Source organism: Lactuca virosa, chromosome 6 (assembly GCF_052849685.1).
Source record: "Lactuca virosa cultivar CGN04683 chromosome 6, Lactuca_virosa_CGN04683_v6, whole genome shotgun sequence".
Lineage (NCBI taxonomy): Eukaryota > Viridiplantae > Streptophyta > Magnoliopsida > Asterales > Asteraceae > Lactuca > Lactuca virosa.
In genome coordinates this window covers 101923936-101946153 of record NC_136431.1, presented here as the reverse complement: position 1 = coordinate 101946153, position 22218 = coordinate 101923936, and the positions used below count along the sequence as shown (strand labels likewise).

The 22218-nt window shown below is 37.6% G+C and overlaps 2 protein-coding genes and 1 pseudogene across 10 annotated transcripts; 1 reads left to right on the top strand and 2 right to left on the bottom strand.

The window, feature by feature from the left end:
• Positions 1–7724: 7724 nt before the first annotated feature.
• LOC145121788 (uncharacterized) lies at positions 7725–9025 on the bottom strand. Its single transcript, XM_079057489.1, has 2 exons — positions 8266–9025; positions 7725–8206 (listed from the first exon to the last, which is right to left on the bottom strand). Exons 1-2 carry the CDS (start codon positions 9023–9025, stop codon positions 7725–7727), a joined length of 1242 nt encoding a protein of 413 aa, XP_078913615.1.
• A 760-nt stretch (positions 9026–9785) lies between these two features.
• Positions 9786–22084, top strand: LOC145122613 (pentatricopeptide repeat-containing protein At4g14850 pseudogene; annotated as a pseudogene). 8 transcript variants are annotated; one of them, XR_013714668.1, is made up of 5 exons: positions 16730–17178; positions 17254–19840; positions 19957–20060; positions 20132–21506; positions 21585–22084. The product of XR_013714668.1 is annotated as a pentatricopeptide repeat-containing protein At4g14850 pseudogene, transcript variant X4 (transcript). The 8 variants fall into 8 exon arrangements; XR_013714671.1 differs by having other exon boundaries at positions 20120–21506; XR_013714669.1 differs by lacking the exons at positions 16730–17178; positions 17254–19840 and adding an exon at positions 9786–10000.
• Positions 13962–15277, bottom strand: LOC145122614 (iron-sulfur assembly protein IscA-like 1, mitochondrial). Its single transcript, XM_079058181.1, has 3 exons — positions 15088–15277; positions 14681–14798; positions 13962–14249 (listed from the first exon to the last, which is right to left on the bottom strand). Exons 1-3 carry the CDS (start codon positions 15275–15277, stop codon positions 14180–14182), a joined length of 378 nt encoding a protein of 125 aa, XP_078914307.1. The 3' UTR covers positions 13962–14179.
• Positions 22085–22218: the final 134 nt, after the last annotated feature.

Sequence of the window (22218 nt, the reverse complement as noted above, 5' to 3'; positions counted from 1 at the left end):
AGGTGATGTCATGGTTCGAGTACCATGATTGGTGACAGGTCGAGAAGTGATGTCATGGTTCGGGTAACATGATTGGTAGCAGATCAAGAGGTGATGTCATGGTTCGAGTACCATGATTGGTGGCAGATCGAGGGGTGATTTTGTGGTTCGAGTACCATGATTTGAGGCGGGTTGAGAAGAGAGGACATGGTTCGAGTACCATGAAATGTGGCGGTGAGTGCTTCTGGTTTTGCCGGTTATTCCGCAGCGATTATCTAGACCAAGGTCGGATGTGAAGGAGTATGGGCCCAGAAGGCCAGGAAGAACGAGTTTTAGTGGAGCATCCCATGATAGGGAAACCGAGTTAGCTCCAAGGGATTGTTGGTGATATGCCATTCGAGTCGCAAGAATCAGAGTAGAGTAGGGACGGTGCGTTATGGAGGGATACGGTCTGAGCTGGAGAGCCGGCCGATAGTAGATATGTCACTTTCCGTGACCCGAGTGGTGCTATTTCCGTTTCTTGTGGGAGGCGTAAGAGGTGTTGAGATTTCGGTTTCTGAGTTGGAGTGAACCCTGTGGGATCGCACTGATGGTGACTTTTCAATAAGAGTATCCGACAGTAGGTCTTCCACGAGGGAGTGATATAGTTTGAGCAGGTTGACAGTGGAGACTGAAATGGTCAAGGATCAGGATGCACCCTAATTGAGTATAATAGGGCAGGTGTTAGGTGCGGTATTGGGCGATCAAGAAGGGTATATCAGGGCAGTGACTCCTATTATTTCTGAGAGGTATAAGGGGTGGAAATGTGGTTTCGGCTCTTGTGATAAGGAGCATGTTGGAACGTTGGGCAAGGAGTCAAGGATGAGGAGTATGATGGTTCATTATTTCCAGATCCAGAGTTAGTGTTAACACGGGACAGTTGGGAGGTCCGGTGAGAGTATAGTGTGAGGTCCTGAATGACTAGAGGTAGTCACGATGGTAAGTTCTGAAGGTAGCATACGAGACCTTGGTATCTGGAGTTGTTTGATCCTTGTCAGAGAAATCATCAAGCGTTGCATAGCACCTTGCGGAATTAGGTGCGATGTTACTGGTGGAGACAACATTAGGGATAGAGTGTTGGTGCACCAATTGGTGGTGGTTCGAACCCTAAGTGGGGAAGAACCGAGTATTTGAATTGAGGAATCTGCACCTGCTGCTAGAGTTACCGAGGTTCGGCCAGCGAAGGTCGAGGCACCGAAGGCTCGCGGGAGAGCTTTACAGTTGACAGGGAAGGAGTTCCGCGCATCGCCCGATGTTGTGGCTGGTACTTTTTGTGGGTTCCGTACCTGTTTTGGTGATAATTGACTCGGGAGCGAGTCGATCATTTGTGTCAATAACGTTTGGTCGGCACATCAGTAGCCGACGAGAGGCGTTGAGTCGACCTCTACGGGTTTCCATAGCGGATGAGCGAGTGGAGTATGGTATGAATGTGAGTCGAGGATGTGTACTCGAGATCTTCGGTGTTGAGTCCCCGATAGATCTGGTCCCGATATCGATGGGGGACGTGTGTGTCATAGTGGGCATGGTTGGGTTAAGCCGATTTAGGGCTGTCATAGACTGCGAGCGACAGTTGGTGACGATACGAGACCCCAGTGGGGGAGTACTTACGGTGTACAACGAGGGTAACCGATGTGGGTCTGCGTTTTGTTCAACCGCCAGAGCGAGACAGAGTTTTCAGCAAGGCTGCAGCGGGTATGTGTCCTATGTGATGGACACACGAGAGGCCGCTGGGAGGCCAAGTTCGATGGATGACGTTCTGATAGTGCGAGAGTCCCCGGATGTTTTTCCCGAGGAGTTGCCGGGTGTGCCTCCCGAGAGGCAAGTAGAGTTTCGCATCGAGTTGGTTCCGGGGGCAGCGCCTATCGCCAAGGCGCCTTATCGCCTTGCGCCGCCAGAGACGCAGTAGTTATCCTCGCAGCTTCAGGAGCTACTAGGGAAGGGTGTTGTGATGTTACGGGAAGCCGTAGTACTCACTAGTCAGAGAGAGGTTGTTGTGATACTATGGGGAGTCGTAGTACTCACTAGTCAGAGAGAGGTTGTTGTGATACTATGGGGAGCCGTAGTACTCACTAGTCAGAGAGAGGTTGTTGTGATACTATGGGGAGCCGTAGTACTCACTAGTCAGAGAGAGGTTGTTGTGATACTATGGGGAGCCGTAGTACTCACTAGTCAGAGAGAGGTTGTTGTGATACTATGGGGAGCCGTAGTACTCACTAGTCAGAGAGAGGTTGTTGTGATACTACGGGGAGCCGTAGTACTCACTAGTCAGAGAGAGGTTGTTGTGATACTATGGGGAGCCGTAGTACTCACTAGTCAGTAGGAGGTTGTGGTGATGTTATGGGGAGCCGTAATACGCACTAATTAGCGAGAGGTTGTTATGAGGAAGCCTTCTTGATCTGAGCATGACACAGGAGGGTTTTAGGCTTGAAAAGCCCTACGCATGAGTTTTGGGAGCCTGGTGGTCGGACCAGGGGTGAGACCGGGGTCTCCTCAATGATTGGGAATCATTACATTCTGAGTAAGTGTGGACATCCAATCCGAAGGTATTGGATAAGTGAAGTACACATGGGTTGCGGGTCCCCAAGCTATGAGTTGAATGAGTCATTGGAACGAGCGATTCCAACTACGGGCGGACCAAACTCTTGAGTTGAGTTGAGTCCTGGTGGTGTGTTGTACAGACCGGACCGAAGGGTCCAACGATATAGACCGCACCGAAGGGTCTAACGATGAGTATCAGATGATAGAGGTCGGGGTTGAGTCGATCTCTAGTTGGGTACGAGGTTGCATTTCAGTACCGCCTACCACCCACAGACAGACGGGCAGAGCGGGCGGACGATTCGGACGCTCGAGGACATGCTTCGGGCATGTGTATTGGACTTCGGAGGAAGTTGGGACACGTATTTACCCTTGGTTGAGTTTTCCTATAACAACAGCCATCATTTGAGCATCAGTATGCCACCCTTTGAGCTGTTGTATGGGAGGAGGTGCCGGACTCCCATTTGTTGGGGTGAGGTCGGGCAGCGTGTGATGGGTAGTACAGAGATAGTACTTCAGACGAATGAGCAGATTCAGCGGGTCAGACAGAGGTTGTTGAACCACTCAGAGTCGCCAGAAGAGTTATGCGGATAGGCGACGATCCGAGCTTGAGTTCCAGGTTGGTGATTTAGTACTCCTGAAGGTATCTCCTTGGAAGGGGGTGATCCGATTCAGGAAGAGGGGTAAGTTGGGACCTCGGTATATTGGTCCTTTCAGGGTGACTGCCAGGGTGGGCAGGGTAGCGTATCGTTTGGAGCTACCTACGGAGTTGAGCCAGATTCACGATACCTTCCACGTGTCTCAGTTGAGGAAGTGTATCGCTGATGAGTCGGCAGTGGTTCCGTTAGAGGACATTCAGGTGGATGCGAGCCTCAATTATGTTGAGAGACCGGTTGCGATTGTGGATCGAAGGATCAAGACTTTGAGAAACAAGGAGGTGCCATTGGTTCAAGTCCAGTGGCAACATCGGAAGGGTTCTGAAATGACCTGGGAGCCGGAGTTAGAGATGCGCGAGCAGTATCCAGAGTTATTTGTTGAGTGAGACTTCGAGGGCGAAGTCTAGTTCTAGTGGGGGAGAATTGTAACATCCCGAAATTCAGGTACAACTATTTAGCCCTTCTTTTATTCAAAGTGTCAAGTTAAGCCCTTAAGAGGAATTGGTAGCAAATGAGTACGCTGGGCGTACTCAAGAGTACGTTGCGCGTACTCATGCGCTTATTTTGGACGCGGACTCGCCTGAGTACGCTGGGCGTACTCAGGGTTACATTGGGCGTAATGTGTCCAGGTGCAAACCCTAATTTCTGACTTGTGCCCTATATATTGGATGCTAAGGCTCATTTCTCAGCCTCCATAGCAGTGAGTAAAACCCTAAGAGAGAACTTTTCATCGTTCTTAGTGAGTGTGTGTGATTTTGGAGCTAAAAGTGCCTTGGTGTGCTAGTGAAGAAGAAGGAGAGGAGTTTGTGGAGACTAGAGTTTGAAGTGCAAGTTTGGATCTGAGATCTACAGAGGAAGGAGCTGCATTTGGAGGTATAAAGTTCAAAACTTTCCTCTTCATTTGGTTTGTTGCTTCATGGACCATTTTAGGGTTAAAAGTCCCAAAGGTGGAGACTTTATGAGCGTAATGTGCTCCATGGACCTAGATCTGTCCCATTTCAGTGGTATTTGTGTTATAGATCCATAAAGTTCCCATCTTGGTCGTGGATATGAGATCATGCTTGAGTTTTGGGCTTTCTAGTGTTAGGAAATGGTATATTTTGGGTGTTAGTGACTTGTTCAGCCATGCAAAGGCTTAAAGTCATCGACTTTATGGATTAAGAGGCTTAAAAATGGTCAGATCTAAAAGCTGGACGTGAGTCTTAACTGTTTAAGACCTCAAGAGCTAAGGGACTGAAACTGGGATTTACGTCGGGCGTAATCCCAATACGCGCGACGTATGGGGTGGCGTTCCCCGATTCTGAGAGACTACCGGGTACGCCCAGCGTACACATCTGGTACGCGCAGCGTAACCCGGAGGGTTGACTTTTGGTTGACTTTTAGGGTTTGGTCTATAGTGGGGCCTTTGAGTTATGAGAGGGGTAAAATGGTCTTTTACCCTTCTGAGAGTACTAAGAGGAGGAATAGTCTAGCCTTGAGAGATGTATTGATTGAGAGTATTTATTTTACATGATTAGGCGGAGGCTAGACCTGATTTTACAGAGTTCGAGCTTTACCGAGTTACCCGAGGTAAGTCTTCTCACTATACTTTACCTAGAGTGGTAACAGAGTTATGTGACAGAGTTATTGTATGCTATCTATGTGATTTGTGGCACAACATTATTTCTATGTGATTTATGCTGTGTGTATACCAGAGTTAGGACCGGAAGGTCCAAAGAGCTAGGACCAGAGGGTCCACAGAGTTAGGGCCCAAGGGCCCACAGAGTTATAGCCTCGAGTGGCTAATGTGTGTTATGTTCTATAGTTATGTGCCAATGTATTTGTATGCTATTTATGTGTTGATATTTATTGTGATATGTGATATGCATGATCCGGAGTTATCAGAGTTAGGACCTTTGGGTCCATAGAGTTAGGGCTAGAGAGCCCACAGAGAGTTGGGACTGGAGGGTCCCACTGAGACACACTGACCAGAGGGTCAGCAGAGTCATAGCCTCGAGTGGCTAATATGTGTTAGAATGGTATTTTGGGGAACTCACTAAGCTTTATGCTTACGGTGTTATGTGTTATGTGTTTCAGGTACCAGTGGTGATCGCGGGCAGGCGCCGGCATGATCTGTACACACACCCGCAGAGTTTATTATGATTTGATCTTGGGATTTGTAGTGAGATAAAATTGATACATTGTTTTTGAAAGCAATTGTGGATGAATTTATATGGTTTTAAAAAGTGAAAAATTGTTTTGAAAATTTGGGTGTTACACCAATACACTTCATGAGGAAGCGGGGAGAACTCAAATGCTCAAGTAGCACGATAATATACAATCGAGTAGCATTTATCAACATATCGCCAACTATTCAAAGAGAGTTTGACAAATGCACTCAAGACATGAGAACAAGGATATTTAAATGCCTCTCACTTACCACACGTGCAAGTTTTGTGTTCCAAATTAACTACTTGCACATTTCGACCTATTTGAGTTATCAATTCAAATATACATTTTTCTCGATTAAAAGATCTTAAGGAATGTGCACTTGTTTTTGCCATCAAAGCTACTTGTATTGTAACAACATGTGGAGTATGTTCATCTCCATTAGCTTGAGAACTAGATCCTGTCTCACCTCAAAATAATACACCATTCTATAGAATGTAAGTTGCACACAAGCTGTGATTGGTATTGTACTTTCAAAACCAAGTTGAACACGTGGATTTAGCTTTCCAATTTCTTCCATGATGGAGTTGAACTTTCGAATTTGATTCTGACTCCCGGCACGGTAAGCTAAAGCTTTCAGTTATGAATTACGAAATTGTCATAAAAGTTGTTGATGAAATGCTGTAAACAATCCCTTTAAAATAAAAAAATAATGTAAGCTAATGAAGCAAGTTATTGAAATATCATAAATAATACTTAAGAAATATAACAATACCTATGAAAACCATATGAATTTAACCATGAAGATCCATGCTCATTGAAACAGGAAGAATCATAATCGAGTATACCTTTAATCGGGTTGGAGATGAATCGACGACCGGTGGAGGAGACTGCAGGCAGGGCCGTCCCAAGTCAATTTGAGGCCCGGGGCAAAAACTAAAAATAAGGCCCCTCAAAATTTAATAATAAAAAACAATAATACAATGATACGGAGACAAGTACATGAGCATTTGCTATTAAATTAAATATATATGGTATGAAAATAATACAATGATACAATAAACCACTAGGTTAGCACAAAAAAACTAATGACAAAGAAAAAAACACATAATCGAACCATTTTGAAAAACTGCCACTTTGGTGTCTGAAAAAAAGAAAAACAAAAAAGATGAGTGTTTGGAAAAAAAAATCATAGTTTGGTGAAAAACAGGTAGGTTAGCATGATTTTTTATAACAAAACTATAAATAATAGTTATTATATATTAAAAGATGATGCAAGGTAGAAAATTCTATATATAAATAGAAAAATTATCCATGATAATGGCTAGAAAAAGACCAAAATTTTAAATGAAATAAATGTTTGGGTGGTTTGTAAAAAAACAAAGAGTCTAGGAATAATTTCTATAACTTGAATGATTTTTGAATAACAAAGAAGAATGAAGGGACTATTTCTGTAATTTGGATTCAAAACTCAATAAAATACGGTTAGTTTTAAAGGTATTAAAAAATAAATAAAAAAACCCTCCAAAATTTAAAGGTATTAAAAAATAAATAAAAAAAACCCTCCAAAAGATTCGAACCTGTGCGCCTCTCATTACGTGGCACGTTACTAACCATCTAGTCTAAGGAGATGTTGCATAAATTTTAAACACAATTCATATATATAAAGTAGAAGACAGATATAATTTTGGGGCCCCAAACCGTAACGAGGCCCGGGGCCATTGTCCAGCTTGCCCGCCCTATTGAGCCGGCCCTGACCGCAGGTGGCCGGTGATAGGTGGAGGAAGTCGTAGGTGGCCAGTGATGGGCGAGGAGCGACGAATGGAGCCCTAGCTGTCGTTTTCGATTTTTTTCGATGTTTCGTTCGATGGGGATAGGGACAAACGTGTGTGTGTTTTTAAACAATAATATTATTTTTAATTTTATAATAATACTATTATAGTAAATATTTTGAAACTACACTAGAATGAGAAATAGTTTTTTCAATCATCCTACTATGGACAAAAACTCCTATAGTTGTGGTCATCAATTACTCCCTCCGTCCCATTTTAGTTGTCAAGTATACTATTTTGGTTTGTCCCAAAATTATTGTCACCTACTAAAAAAAGACTACTGTAATTAACTTAATTTCCCATAGTACCCCCGGTTATAAATACCACACAAAAATCTAAATAGCCTACTTACTACCGTCATTAATTGTTTGTAATAGAAAAGAAAAAGGAAATTTTCATCTGACGCATGCATAGTTACATCTAGTACTTTTTGTTTAGAAATGAGTACATCAAACATTCTTTTTTTTTTCTAAAAAATGACAACGAGGGTTTTACACAGCAAAATTAAAACTTCATCTGCTTTCATGTTTACATATCAGACCAAATACGAAGCTGCTTCATCTATGAGACTTTGTTCACACTCAATTTGTAATGGCAAATTACCTTGTCGTTCCAACCTACTCTTACCGATATGTGGTGTTTGATAGTTATTGCCACCATGAACCTTTAAGATTTCTTTCATGCATGTTTGCAAAGTTAAGAAAACATTGTTAAGCTCATGAGATTGCATCTTGTCAAATGAGGTTTGCACTGCAGAAACTAATTCATCAACCGTATGAAGAACCTCTTGCTCTTGAAGTGATTGAATCGCCCGAAAAAATCCAAGATCTAACACATTTAGATGTGGACTATTTGGGGGTTGAAAGCAAAGACGAATATCAAATCCATCTTGAGACGATGCTTCAATAAACTCACTATCATTAACATCAATACGAGGCTTTGCATTATCTTGTTGAACGAATATTGAACCCGTATGGTTTGGTGGCCATTTAGATTTTAAAGTGGGTAAAACTTTTTCTATCAACCACGATCTCGTTATCTCTTTAGTAATCGATAAAATCGGTTTTGTCTCTAACGTTCCTGCAATACGGTTCTTACTTGAACGCTTAGCGGGTTCTCTTGTTGTAAGTGGGAAAATTCCGTTCTTTCCGAAAAAATTTCATTTCCAAATGCATCAAATCGTGGCCGAGCAACAGCCGCTAGAAACATGACTTTTGTAATGAATTTTTTGCTTTTACATGTTCTTGACGGTTCGTCCTCGCTGGGAACGAGGTAGTACCGTTTTGATAATTTCGATATGTAAAACCATTTTTCATCAACGTGGACGATGTTAAACATATAATGGAATGTAGGATTTGAATTAGATAACGACCTCGTAATCATAGATAAACAAAATTCTAACCTTTTTGTTTTATTTGCATGGATAAGATCCGGCTTGATGACATTTGTGTGTGGTCTAAGTTCACATTCTTTTATTCTTCTATGTAAAGTTGATTTTGAAACACCTAATGATTTTGCAATAGACCGAATGGTTGTTCGACAACGTAACGGAATTTGTGAAACTTGATTCAAATCGAGTTGAACCCTTTTTCGCCCAACAACCTGTAACTTCTTTGAAGATAAATCAATTGTTGACCCATTTTCAGCTTGGAGTTTAACCCGCTTCCAAATACAACTTACGGTCCGCTTAGAAACACCGAAAAGTGCACCTACATCACTTATGGAACCCCTTCTCAACTCTCCATCGAAACTTTGTTGCAGTAAGGCTTGATATATATCTTGACGTTGAGCATGACTTGTGTGTTTTTTAGTCGTTAAAGTTAAAGCGTTCTCCATAATCTACTGTTGTACGTAGGGGAAAAAGGTGAATGGAAATGGTTATAAAGATTCATTGAATTGATTATGGAGGGAGAACTTGGAGCCAAGGTTTTTTATCTTATGATTAAATTTTTTCAATTTGGAAGTAAGCCAATTTACAGTAAAAAAAAATTAGTGGGAAGACTTTGCCTCCAATACATACCATTTTTGTTTAACTGAATGAAGCATTTAATGGTTCTTTAAATTGTTTAAGCTTTTCTCTTTTTTCTATTTGAAAGAAATGGGTGGACGTTGTTATTTGTATTAATGTTTGATTAAGTGTTTTAATTGTTCAAGGGTAGATAGGTCATTTTGCTTTAGAAAAGTTGCATTAAATGTATTTTTCTTAAACTTTTTATTTATGGACAACTAAAATGAGACGGAAGGAGTAATATTTTTTATTTTTGAAAATGACTGAGAGGTTTGTTTTCTTTAGGACATAATATTCCAAAGACTTATTATATTTTGGTCTTTTTCTAAGTCTTCGTGCACTAAAAATACCCTTTTTTCGAAAGACTCAATTCACATTTCATCAAACCTTTTAGTCTAACATATTTACTATATTACCAACCTTTTAGTCTAACATATTTACTATATTACCCTTACCCTACTATATTACCCTTACCCTTTTCAGGTATGGGCGACCTAAAATTATTCTGAGCCCTTTTGCCTTTTACATTTGTGGTGTTTCATAAATAAAGAAATTATTAATCTTTCTTAGGATGTCCTTTTTCTATTTTCATCGTAATGTTCAAACTCTAGAGTGAAGTCACCCAGCCTCTCGTCAAACACTTCTCTCCTCTTTGCCCTAAATCGACAGTCGATGCACCAACCATCGGCAGTTCGGCACTAGCGTCGCCTGTCCATCAGTGCCGGTCCATCTTCTCCGGTCAATCGTCGCCGGTTCACACCCTCCCATCGACGCACCTCTGTTCTCCACTCGAAGTCAAACAGGTACTCTTTTCTCCGCTCCGACCATTGATGTAGCTACATCTATTGCTCTCATGTGGCATACATCACTTTCCTGCTAATTAATTTTGGCTCCTTGATTCCATTCTACCAGATAGCAGCTAAAACAACCAGAAAAGCTTGATTTCCTATCATTAAATTAGCACATAGTTTACAATCAGCTGCATTTTTGTTTATTCTGCTATTCTACCAAACTGTTGAATTTGACCATGCTCTGAGGTTGTCTCCATGCTTCTCTTTCATCAGTCACAAAGGAAATCCAAATTCCATTCATTCTCAAACCATCTCTCTTACATCAGAAAATTTATCAAGGTTTATTTATTTATTTATTTGGTTGTTTTGGCTGATATAAAGCAAAACATTCTGAAGGGAGATTATCTCTTCCTGCTCGTAACTTCTTGATATTTTTTAATGATTTCCTCCCTCTCCAAGGCTTGCACACAGATAAATATGTTGTAAGTAATCTTTCTTTATTTAAGAGTCATGAAATCTGTGATGGCCTCAATAAGTAATTACATGTATAATGATATTGACTTGTTAAAAATGGTTTTAGTTATGGTGTATTTAGGGAGTGTTTGGATAGGAAAAAAAGAGGGTGTTTATTGCTTATTGTTTATTCCTACCACAATAATCTAAGTTTAAGTGTTTTGATAAAATCCTTAAAAATCAGCTTATTGTGTTAAGAATAAGCTAAATAGGGTGATTTTAATAAGCATCTTCTTCCTTGCTTATTGCTTATTCCCACCCAAATAAACTAATAAGCAATAAGCTTCCAAACACCCCTTAGAATCCCTTGTTTCAGTTGCTACGTTGCATATGAGAGATAGAGATGAGTGTGTCATTCTTTTGACTGATAGCTTACGGAGACGACGACGAGAAGGATAAGCGGGCGACGGCGGAGCGATCTGGAGAGAGGCGAGAGGCGAAATTTGTTATGACATTTCAAATGTTAACCAAACACTTGCAAAAACACTCGAATACCTTGGCGCACATTATTCAAACTTACGCCCAATCCAAACAGCTATCTAATGGAAAGCTACTTCATGCGCAGCTCATCACCTCTGGTTACCCATCATCCATGTATCTTACCAATCATCTCCTGTCCATGTATGCAAGATGCGGTCAACTCGGGTATGCCCACAGGCTATTCGATGAAATGCCTCAAAGAAACTTGGTTTCTTGGACTGCTATGATCTCTGCGTTTTCTCAGAATTCTGAGTTCGCAAAAGCAATTACCACATTTTGTGAAATGTGCGTCTTCGGTGAAAGCCCAAACCAGTTTGCATTTTCCAGTGTGATTCAAGCTTGCTCGTCTCTCAAATCTGTCCAAATTGGTAAGCAAATCCATTGTCTTGCTCTTAAGGTTGGGTTTAGTCATGAGCTGTTTGTGGGTAGTAATTTAGCAGACATGTACTCAAAATGTGGGTCTATCATTGAGGCTTGTATGGTTTTTGAGGAGATGCCTTCTAAAGATGAAGTTTCATGGAACTCAATGATTAATGGGTATGCAAAAAATGGGTATAACGAAGAAGCACTGGTTTCTTTTAAGAAGATGCTGACTGAAGATGTTACAATCGATCAACATCTTCTTTGCAGTATACTTTGTGTTTGTGGACCTTTAAAAACATATAACATTGGAAGATCTCTTCATTCCTTTGTTACAAAATTGGGATTTGAACAACATATTTCTGTTGGAAATACACTTATGGACATGTATTGTAAACTAGGAGACATGGATAGTGCCTCGGAGTTGCTCAACATCAACTCTAAAGGTACAAATATCATTTCCTATACTTCTTTGATTGATGGATATGTTGAATCTGATCAAATCGAGAAGGCATTCGTTATTTTCATTGAGCTAAAAAGACAAAAAATTGAACCTAATGAGTTCACCTTTTCTAGCTTAATCAAATCTTGTGCTAATCATGCTACTCTTGAACAAGGGGTTCAACTTCATGCCCTAGTGTTAAAATACAATCTTGATCAAGACCCTTTTGTTTCTTCCATCATTGTTGACATGTATGGGAAATGTGGTTTGCTTGATCATTCACTTCAAGCATTTGAGAAAATCTCTAAACCAAATGAGTACACATGGAATTCATTGATTGGTGTGTTTGCTCACCATGGATTAGGGCACAAAGCTATAGATGTATTTGAAAAGATGTTATTGCATGACATTAAACCAAATTCAGTCACATTTATAAATCTTTTAAACGCATGTAGCCATTCGGGGTTATTAACAGAAGGATTAAGCTACTTCAACTCCATGGAAACAATCTATGGTGTAAAACCTAAATCAGAACATTACTCTTGTGTTATTGACTTATTGGGAAGATCAGGGAAGCTTAAAGAAGCTGAAAATTTTATAAAAAGTATGCCATTTGAGGCAAACGCATACGCTTGGTGTTCCTTTTTAGCTTCTTGTAGAAAATATGGCGATAAAGAAAGGGGAGAGCTTGCATCCAAAAGTTTAAAGATTATTGACCCTTTAAACAGTGGGGCCCATGTTTTACTTTCGAATATATACGCAAAAGAACAACAATGGGAGGATGTGAAAAGTGTTAGAAAGATGATGAAAGATGAAAATGTGAAAAAACTTAAGGGATGTAGTTGGGTTGATGTTGATAAGAGAGTTCATGTTTTTGGAGTTGAAGATTTGTGTCATGGGGATAAAAAGGAGATTGATTTGAAACTTGATGAGCTTTTGAGGAAGATAATTAAAGTTGGATATGTTCCTGATGTTGATTCTGTTCCATTTGATTTGGATTATGATATGAAGGTGAAGATTTTGAATCATCATAGTGAGAGGATTGCAATAGCATATGCACTTATAAGGATGCCAATTGGGAAACCGATTATTGTGAAGAAGAATTTAAGAGTTTGTGTTGATTGTCATTCTGCAATTAAATTGATGTCTAAAGTTGAAGGGAGAGAGATTATACTTAGAGATAATAGTCGGTTTCATCACTTTGTGGATGGATCTTGTTCTTGCAAGGATTTTTGGTAAGTTTTAAGATGATTTTGTTTGTTTGGAGCTAAACTTTTGAGTAGCTAAAGAACTTTGTATGTCATAGACTCATAGTCAATAGTTAATAGTTGTTCAAAATCATGCATGAAATAGTTGTATCATATGAGGAAAAAAAACATATTTTGTAACTTGTCACTGAGGAATAAAAAACATTGCATTCCATCTTCTAGCTGTCATCTCAAACCTCAAAAACAAATGGTTTAGCTTCTCAAAGCTGCCATGCTTTAAAGTTGGAAGAACTTGTAATAGTCTTAAAAATAACATATTCTAATAAAAAACAAATGCACGGGTGATAATATTTTGTTATAAATATATTAAAAATAATCCATTGTACTTTCCAGAAACTTTTACATGTTAGTAAATTACTTATCATGGTCAAAATAGTATTACTAATTTATATTTATAAGGATATTTTTATTTTATATTTTTTAAAAGATTTCAAAATTGGTGTATGTGTTTTTCCAAAAACAGCATGTTAATAACTTATCTCTCATAAGATTTATGGTAGGTGAGAATATCATGTAATTTGTTGGAAGATTTAATGTCTTTTGAAAATTAATAAAATTTAGTTCTTATATACAAGTTGTGATAGATTATTCGATGAGTTTTCAGGTCTTCTCTTCCTTCATCTCATTGTTTAGGTTCTAGCAACTTGAGTTATATATAGTCGAAGAGTTTTAACTTAGGATGAACCAATATAAATATTCAATCATGTAAGTAGAATAAGTTTAACAATTTCAAATAAATAAGGTTCAATATATATAATAAGAGTTATAAAGATATGATTTAATTTAGGATGAACCAATAGAAATAAACTTAATGATCAATGTAGACAGGCACAATAGCAACATCAAGAACAAATGAGTGTGATTCAATATGATGCAAACACAAAAAAAAGGGGAAGAAAACGCAGCAGACTTAATCTGTAAAATTTTAATTTGTTGAATAAGATTCAATCAACTAAAGTAAACAAATAAATGGTGTTGTTGTTGTTATCATATACAAATTACAAAATAAGGTTAATCTGTATAGTTTTAATTTGTTGAATGAATATACAAACCAATGGAGTTGTTCACTTTCTCCCATTCAACTATCAATATTCAATAACCCTCTTTTACATGCCTCTCTCTCTTTCTCTATGTCATGAAAGATTCACCACACCCACATTGTCCCTTTGAGTTAGGGTTGATAAATACAAACTCTGACCTGTTTCATAACAAGTATAAATAAATAAGAGATAAACAACAGCTTAGTGGTGTATTTGAGATCTTAATTTTGTAGTCAAAAGATACTCTAGTTGAGAATGAAATCATATTAATTGTGTAAATTCCATTTTTATGCAGTTATAAAAGTATTATGTGGATATTGACTGAAATGGAATTATGGAATATTGTTCATTAGGATTAGACTTAATTTTCTGAAGTCGACTCAATTAATTATTTCCTTTATAGAATGAGGGAAGTGAGGATTTAAAGGAATGTTATCTGTTTTGAAAGTTTGTTGTTATAATCAGAAATGGAAGGATAGATAACCAATGTAAATATTGAAGATTGATGGTTAGAGACACTAATGATGATGTTGAAATGATATTCTAAGTAGAAATAATTTATCTGGTAATGAAGGTATGATGTTCGTACCTCAACTTGTCATCTACAAAGTCCATTTTTGTTCCGATAACATGCATCAGAGCTTTTGGATCAATCACAATCTTCACACCTTTGTCTTCAACCAGTTCATCAAACTTTCCTTTTTCATCTACCAAGAAAACCAACAATCTAACTACATGTTGATCATCTAGCAGAATAGCCATGTCTTTAGGATACACCCTCTGATTCTGGTTATGATTTTCTCATCTTTCAGGGACAAAATTATGTGTGATTTCGGAAGAACTAGGTTTAACGATTCACATAAATCTGAAGTTGAACGCAAGCTTTTGAAACTATGAATGATTACAAATTGATTAGACACAAACTAGGGTTTCTTACAAAAAGCCAGAAGGGCCAATTCTGTAGATAACATATTAAAATATAAGTGGATTGCCAACCTGCGTAATTGAGGGTGTAGGATAAGCCATTGCAGCCGCGAGCTTTGACACCGAGCTTGAGAAAGGCGCGTTGGCGATTGTGAAGGAGTTGTCGTATTCTGTCCGCAGCGGCTTCCGTTAGCGTGAAGGCTTGCCGGCGGGCTGCCGAACCCACCTTCGCCGCCGCCTTCGCCAGTACCGGAGACGCCATTCAACGGATCGCGTTTCGTGGTTGGGGAAAATTGTGATGAAGGGAACTTGAATCGAATAGAAATGGAACTTTCTGTTGTTCGGGAACTTTTTGACATTTTTTGGACATCACGTTTGTGATTCATCTAAGATTAGAAAAACACAAAATTAAGACAAAACTGTAAAAATGTCTCGTACTTTTTTCGTGGTTTAATCCAAACTTGTGACCTCTTTTTTTTTTTTTTTCATGGTCTTTTTGGTATAGTTTGTCCATGAAAATGGTCTTCCGACATAACTTCCGTTAAATTGTTGTTGTTAACCACCTCATGTGCCTCCGACATGAGGATAAATTTGTCTTTTCACCTTTTAGGGACCATTTTTGTATCTGAAAAAAATATCTCATTTTTTTTTAAAAAAAAATGAATACCTATTTATTTATTTTAATAATTAAATGATAGAGTAAGTTACACGAATGATCATTATGGTTTGGGTAATTTGCACGTTTGGTCCATAACTTACTTTTTTAACTCGGATGGTTCCTACTGTTTGTTTTTGTTGTGCGTTTGGTCTCTTTTTTACCTAAAAAGACTATTTTACCATTGATTTTTTAATTTACTTAAATAAACACATCCCAACCCCACTTCCACATCACCCTACCTTATCTTATATATCCCACTTTATTTAAATAAATTAAAAAATCAAGGCCAAAATAGTCTTTTTAGATAAGACAGGGCCAAGAGCGCAACAAAAACAAATTGTAGGGACCTTCCGAGTTAAAAAAAAAATAATAAGTTAGGGACCAAACATGCAAATTATCCCAAATAATATGGACCATACGTGCAATTTACAATATATATATATATATATATATATATATATATATATATATATATATATATATATATATATATATATATATATATATATATACACACACACACACACACACATACAAGTAGGTTAATGCGAAAACATAATATTTCGCGAATACATATTTTATCTTATAAAATCAAACACATTGACTATAAAAATTAAATTTATCAGCAATAAATTAAAGATAATAAGTTCACATTGAATTGTGTTATGATAGTATAGATTTAAAGGCTGTTTTAACAACAATTCTTTTTTTGTTTCACGTCCTTAAACACTTTTAAATTCATGTTTTCATAATAAAAATGTCAAAAATCATGCTTTGCTAATATGAAACAATTTCTCATGTATCATCGATTATCATCATATAGTTCAAAGTTTTGATGGATTATTGTCAAAAATATAAGGTTGAAGTGACACAATTTCATAGTTTTTTATTGTTTTCGTGTTTTCGCAAATTATTTGCATTTTCGTATGAACCCTCTCATATGTGTGTGTGTGTCTATATATATATATATATATATATATATATATATATATATATATATATATATATTGTAAATTATATATGGTTAAAATATATTATAAAGTATAGTATAATTGATATATTTAGACAAAACTACAAAAATGGTCTTGTGATTTACCAAATGTCACAAATTCAGCCCCTGCTAATTTTTTTATGCAAATGGTCCTTGTGGTTTGCAAAAGTTGCAGAGATGACCATTTTTACTAACTCCGTCCATATTTAGCCGTTAGGCTATATCATGTGCGTCCCACGTGGAGGTATTTTGGTCTTTTTAGTTTTGTCGTTCATTTAGTTGTACACTTATCATAATCTACGTAATTAAGCATCCCTAACCTGTCTAAATCAAACATCCTCCAAGAAACCCCTTCAGTTGCACTCTTCCCCGATCACCCTCTACGTAGAGGATCAAATCCCCAATTCTTGCCATTTCGATTCCAAAATTTGGGTGTACAAGCAAAAAATGGTAATCAGTATGTGGAATTTATGTGGTCCTCACTCGGTTGAACCGAAAATTGAACAATATTACAGTAAGTTTTTGCATTTTGTGTTTGTAAAGTTTCTTTGGTTTGTATAATGAACATTGTTGATGTTTTCTTTTTCAGATGGTTTTACCTGTTTCTTTACTTTAAAGATACATCATGGTGGGTTTTTTACCAAGTATCCAGGTAGAAAGTACATTAAAGGAAGGTTGGCTTTCTACGACTTTATTGACACTGATCTTTTTAGTGTTCACGATCTAAACGACATGATTCGTGAGTTAGGGTATGCTGAGGATGTCACAATGTACTACCATTTTAGAATTCCTAATCTAGGCTTAAATTTCGGATTGAAGGATCTAAGAAATGATCAAGACGTTATTTCTATGACTCAATATGTCCCTATTACAGAGAGCTTAGTGTGTATGTTGAACATGGTCAAACTAGAGTACACACATACTTCATGTCCCCAACCAAAGTTGTTATTCAACAACTGGATCAGATGATCCTTCTCCTGAACTCATTAGGATTAGGCCTAAGAAGAAGGAAGTTGATTCTTGTAGCAAGAAATTGGACATGAATGTCCTACCTAAACAGTCGTATGTTCAGAATCAGGTAAAAGATAAGTTGTATGATTATTCCATGTCCCTAGTTACTTTTAAGCCATATCAAGTAACTGAATGCAATATGGCACACAAAGAACATGAGGTTAATGATTTGTATGTCCCTGTAACAAAAGAATTTGATACTATGGAAGATATTAGGGTTTATTTTAGTTGCCTTAATCAAAGAGAGAATATATATGATTTTTGATCCTTTCAGTGATAGTGGATATAAAAATATGGGCGAATATGAAGAAGAGGTTGCAGAAGATAAAGAAGATGGTCAACAAGACGAGGAATAAGATAAGAAACAAAAGGAGGAAACAAATGAGGATGATGGTGACTATATTGTAGACCCAGAAGCACTTGTAGATGATTGAGATGTAGATATGAGGGAAGTTAATAGTGTTGTGGATGAGGTTGAATGGTTTGGACAAGCACCAGAAACAAAAGTAGATTTAAACCAAGATGGGGATGAATTAGAGCTTATTAATAATAATGAGTTTGAAAGTGCAGGTTTTGAAGAGGACTCTAGGAAGAAGATGTTGAGAAATTTGAAAAAGAAAGTGCCTTGTTCATATGGAGTAGTCAATGGTAGAACATTTTATGTGGGTCAATCTTTTAAAACAAAGAAAGATGTGCAAGGTCAGATAAAGTTACTATCAATCCATAGTAGGAGGGCCCTACACATGACAAAAAATGAGAAACTGAAAGTAAGAGTAAAGTGTAAGGGAATGGTTACAGATTCGAGTGGTGGGCCCTCTATAGTTAGTAAAGTCACATCCACGGGCAAAATAGTAATTACCAAAAAGGATTCTTGTCCTTTTGCAATTCATATTTCTAGGTCTACCGAAGAGGAGCCTTGGTTGGTGAAAACAATCATTGATGAACATTAATGCTTATAAACAAGAAAACTGAAGTCGTGTACATCTAGATTCTTGGCAACCACTATTCTCCAAAAGGTGGATTCCAACCCTAGAATCCCAGTTTCAACCCTACACGAGTAACTTCAGATGGATTTGGAATTAAGCTTGTCTAAAATGAAGGTGTTCAGAGCTAAATCTATTGTAAAGGATCAGTTGTAGGATGACTTTAAAAATCAATACAGTTTTTTGAGAGATTATTGTTTTGATGGGTTTTGAGCATAACATCATTCCTATGGTATACATGCAACCCTAATTGCTTTGGATCTACGATTTTCTCAAGTTATACATGCAAATAATCATCCAAAGCATAAACCCTAATACTTAGCATACCAATTTCGAAATTGACATATAATTAGGGTTAGAAACCTTACCTCACTTGTTATGTAGCAATAACAAGAACAATCCTTCTTGATATTGACTTCTGAAAGCCTAGTGCCCCAAGTGTTGCACCTCTAATGGAGTCACAAACACTCAATGCAAGAAGATGACTTAGGAGAGAGGTGAAATCGGCTAGGGCAACTCAAAGAAGACATAGAGCCGATTTCTACATGCTAAGGGGTTTATTTATAGTTGAGGCTATTAGGGTTTTTGAGTGGAAACCCTAATTTCCTTGCTTAGGCCTTAAGCAATCCATGGAGCCCTTTTAGAAGGCCCCCTTGGACTAAATCGTTATGGGATTCCATAGATTTCGTCCAATCCCTTCTATTAGGAATCCATAGCCCAACTAGCAACTATCAGATAATTGCAATATCAGCCACCTTTATTTAATCAGTCTCTTTTGATCACCAAATTAATTCCAAATTAATTTCTAATCAATACTAATTAAATAATATGATTTCCAAATAATATATTAATCTTGTAATATATTAATAAAATCATTTTGAGTACCAATTTATTCTTCATATAATAAATTCTACTCTCTCTCCTTTCGTCATCCTATCAAGTTGCATGAGTGAAGGCAACCCAAAAGGACCATGCTTATAATCGGTTTAAGTACATACCAATAATAGTTATGGGCTTAAACACCTAATCCAACATGTTTGGAGTTACAAACCAACAACCCAAGTACAACAGTGAAGTCAGAAGTGTGCAGTGAATCAAATCTCCTCAAGTTCAAACTTGAATATTCAATAGGATATATATCTGCCTTTGAGCACTTAAGGTGGGGTTCAAAGCTCGACAAAGGTAATTACTAGGACTGGACGGGTGTTTTTTGAAAGGATCATTGCTAGGGCAAATACTAATAGTTGTGTGTATTGATTCTAATAATGGAATCTACCTAATAGCTTATGTTGTTGTAGAAGTTGAGTTAAAAGATTCATAGACTTGGTTCTTGGAGTGCCTTGGTGATGATTTGGATTTGGATGCGTCATGTAACTTCACTTTTGTATCTGACAGACAAAAGGTATGAAATAATTTGTTTTGTTGGTTGTGATTGCTTGGTTTATACTAACTTGAATATAGTTAAATGTGCAGGGACTAATACCTTCCATAGAAAAAGTGTATCGAAATGCAGAACATAGATGGTGTTTGAGATACATACATGAAAACATGAAGCTGCAATGGAGGGGTGAAGAGGTTAAAGATCATTTGTGGAATTGTGCTACCAGAACAAACCTTAGCCACTTTGAAAGGGCAATGAAAGAATTGTAGGATTTCAATTTGGTTGCATATGAATGGCTAAGAAAAATTCCTGCAGTTCATTGGCCTAGGTCCCATTTCTCTGGTAAGTTGTTTTAAACATTTTGTCATAGCTAGCCAACATTGTTTGTCATTGTTTAATTCTTATTTATATGTCACAAGTAGAGCACATTCATATTGTTTGCTAAATAACATGTGTGAAGTATTCAACTCTAAGCTAAAGCATGGTATGGGTAAACCTATCATTACCTGTTTAGAGTACATTAGGGTGTATTTGATGAAGAGACATCGCATTGTCCAAAAAGAAATTGATAAATGCAGAAGTACATTGATCCCCACCGCAACAACTATCCTTGACAAAAAATTTTAAAAAAAATCCAACAAATATAGGGCACTATTTTGTGGTTCTGGAAAGTATCAGATGAGTGGTATGATGTTTGATAAATATGTGGTGAACTTGAATGAGAGGACATGCAGCTGTAGGTATTGGGAGATAATAGGGATAGTCTAGAAGCATGCAGTTGCTGTAATTTGGGAACATATTCAAAATGGTGAAAAAGCACAAGACCCTTAACACTGGGTGCATCCTTGTTATAAGCTAAAGACATCTAGGGCAATGTAATTTAACAAGATAGACCCAATCAATGGTAGGAGCATGTGGCCATGATCTAGATGTCCAGCTACTATCTTAGGCCCGAAACATCACATACAAGCAGTGTTGTAAAACTCGCCGAGTTGCCCGATTACTCATCCGAGTACTCGCTACTCGGTCCTTTACCGAGGCGAGTTACAGAATCCCGAGTACTCCCCGATCGGCCCCTTACTGAATTGAGCAGTGTTGTAAAACCCGGTCAACTTGGTGATTAATATGTATAGTATACTTAATGACTTATTATTTAACACACACACAATTGATTATTACTACATATATATCTTAAATTTTCAGCAATTATTCACGAAGTGAGACCATTATGTGTTTTTCAGTTTTTGTGTATTCACATGTATCTAATTTTGTTATATATTTCAATCAACTTATGATTTTAAATTATGATTTTGACATATATAATTTCCCTAAAAATATTTCCACATGAATTACCGAATCCGAGTACTCCTGAGTACTCCCGAGTACTCCTGAGTACTCCCGAGTACTCGCTACTCGGTAGTCGGCCGAACAGGTACCGAGTAACGAGTTCTACAACCTTGCATACCAGTAAGTTAATTACATTATTGGTTGGTTAAAATATTTTGTTATCCATGCAAATAATTGATTTCATTGATCTTCTTGTAGGTTGGAAGGCCTAAGAAAAAAAGGACGAGGGCTATAGATGAGTCTACTAGCCAAACAAGGAATCATTCAAGGAAATTTTTAATTGCCACTTATTCTAAATGTCATAAAAAAGGACATAACTCTAGAACATGTAAGGGACAAGGTAGGGTAAGTCAGAGTATAATGGGTGGTTCAAGTGCAGTGGGTGGACCAAGTCAAACAACAGTGGATGGATCAAGTCATGGTGCAATGAGTGGATCTAGGGCAAAGAAGAAAGATAATGGAAAAGGGCCAGAAGTGCAAAAACAAGGAGCTAAGTGAAGTTGATTAGTGGATCATGATCGAGTATTTTGAATATCTTTTAGTTTAGATTATGTAATGGTAAATGTCTTTTGAGATGTTAGTCTCTAAAACTTGTCTTGCTAACTGGATAATTAGATCTTTTGGTAGTAGCCTAGTAGGTAAATTAAGTGGTTGTGATGATGTTCAATGCTTATAACAGTTTGTATGTCATGCTACAATTCTAGTGTTTTGATGTTGGTTGTTTATGAATAATCAAAGCCAATATATATAACCACAATTCATTACATGTAATCAACATTGATTTTGGTTGTTTATGATTGACCAAAAGTTGATATATATGACCAAAATTCAT

Bases quoted from the DNA above. Each gene is read 5' to 3' on its own strand.
- LOC145121788 (XM_079057489.1), bottom strand. From the start codon at position 9,025: ATGGAGAACGCTTTAACTTTAACGACTAAAAAACACACAAGTCATGCT. The intron at 8,207-8,265 runs GTTAGAGACAAA...CGTGGTTGATAG, and splicing joins AAGAACCGTATTGCAGGAAC to AAAAAGTTTTACCCACTTTA.
- LOC145122614 (XM_079058181.1), bottom strand. From the start codon at position 15,277: ATGGCGTCTCCGGTACTGGCGAAGGCGGCGGCGAAGGTGGGTTCGGCA. The intron at 14,799-15,087 runs GTTGGCAATCCA...TTTTCTTGGTAG, and splicing joins CTACACCCTCAATTACGCAG to ATGAAAAAGGAAAGTTTGAT. The intron at 14,250-14,680 runs GTACGAACATCA...GTTATGAAACAG, and splicing joins TTTGTAGATGACAAGTTGAG to GTCAGAGTTTGTATTTATCA.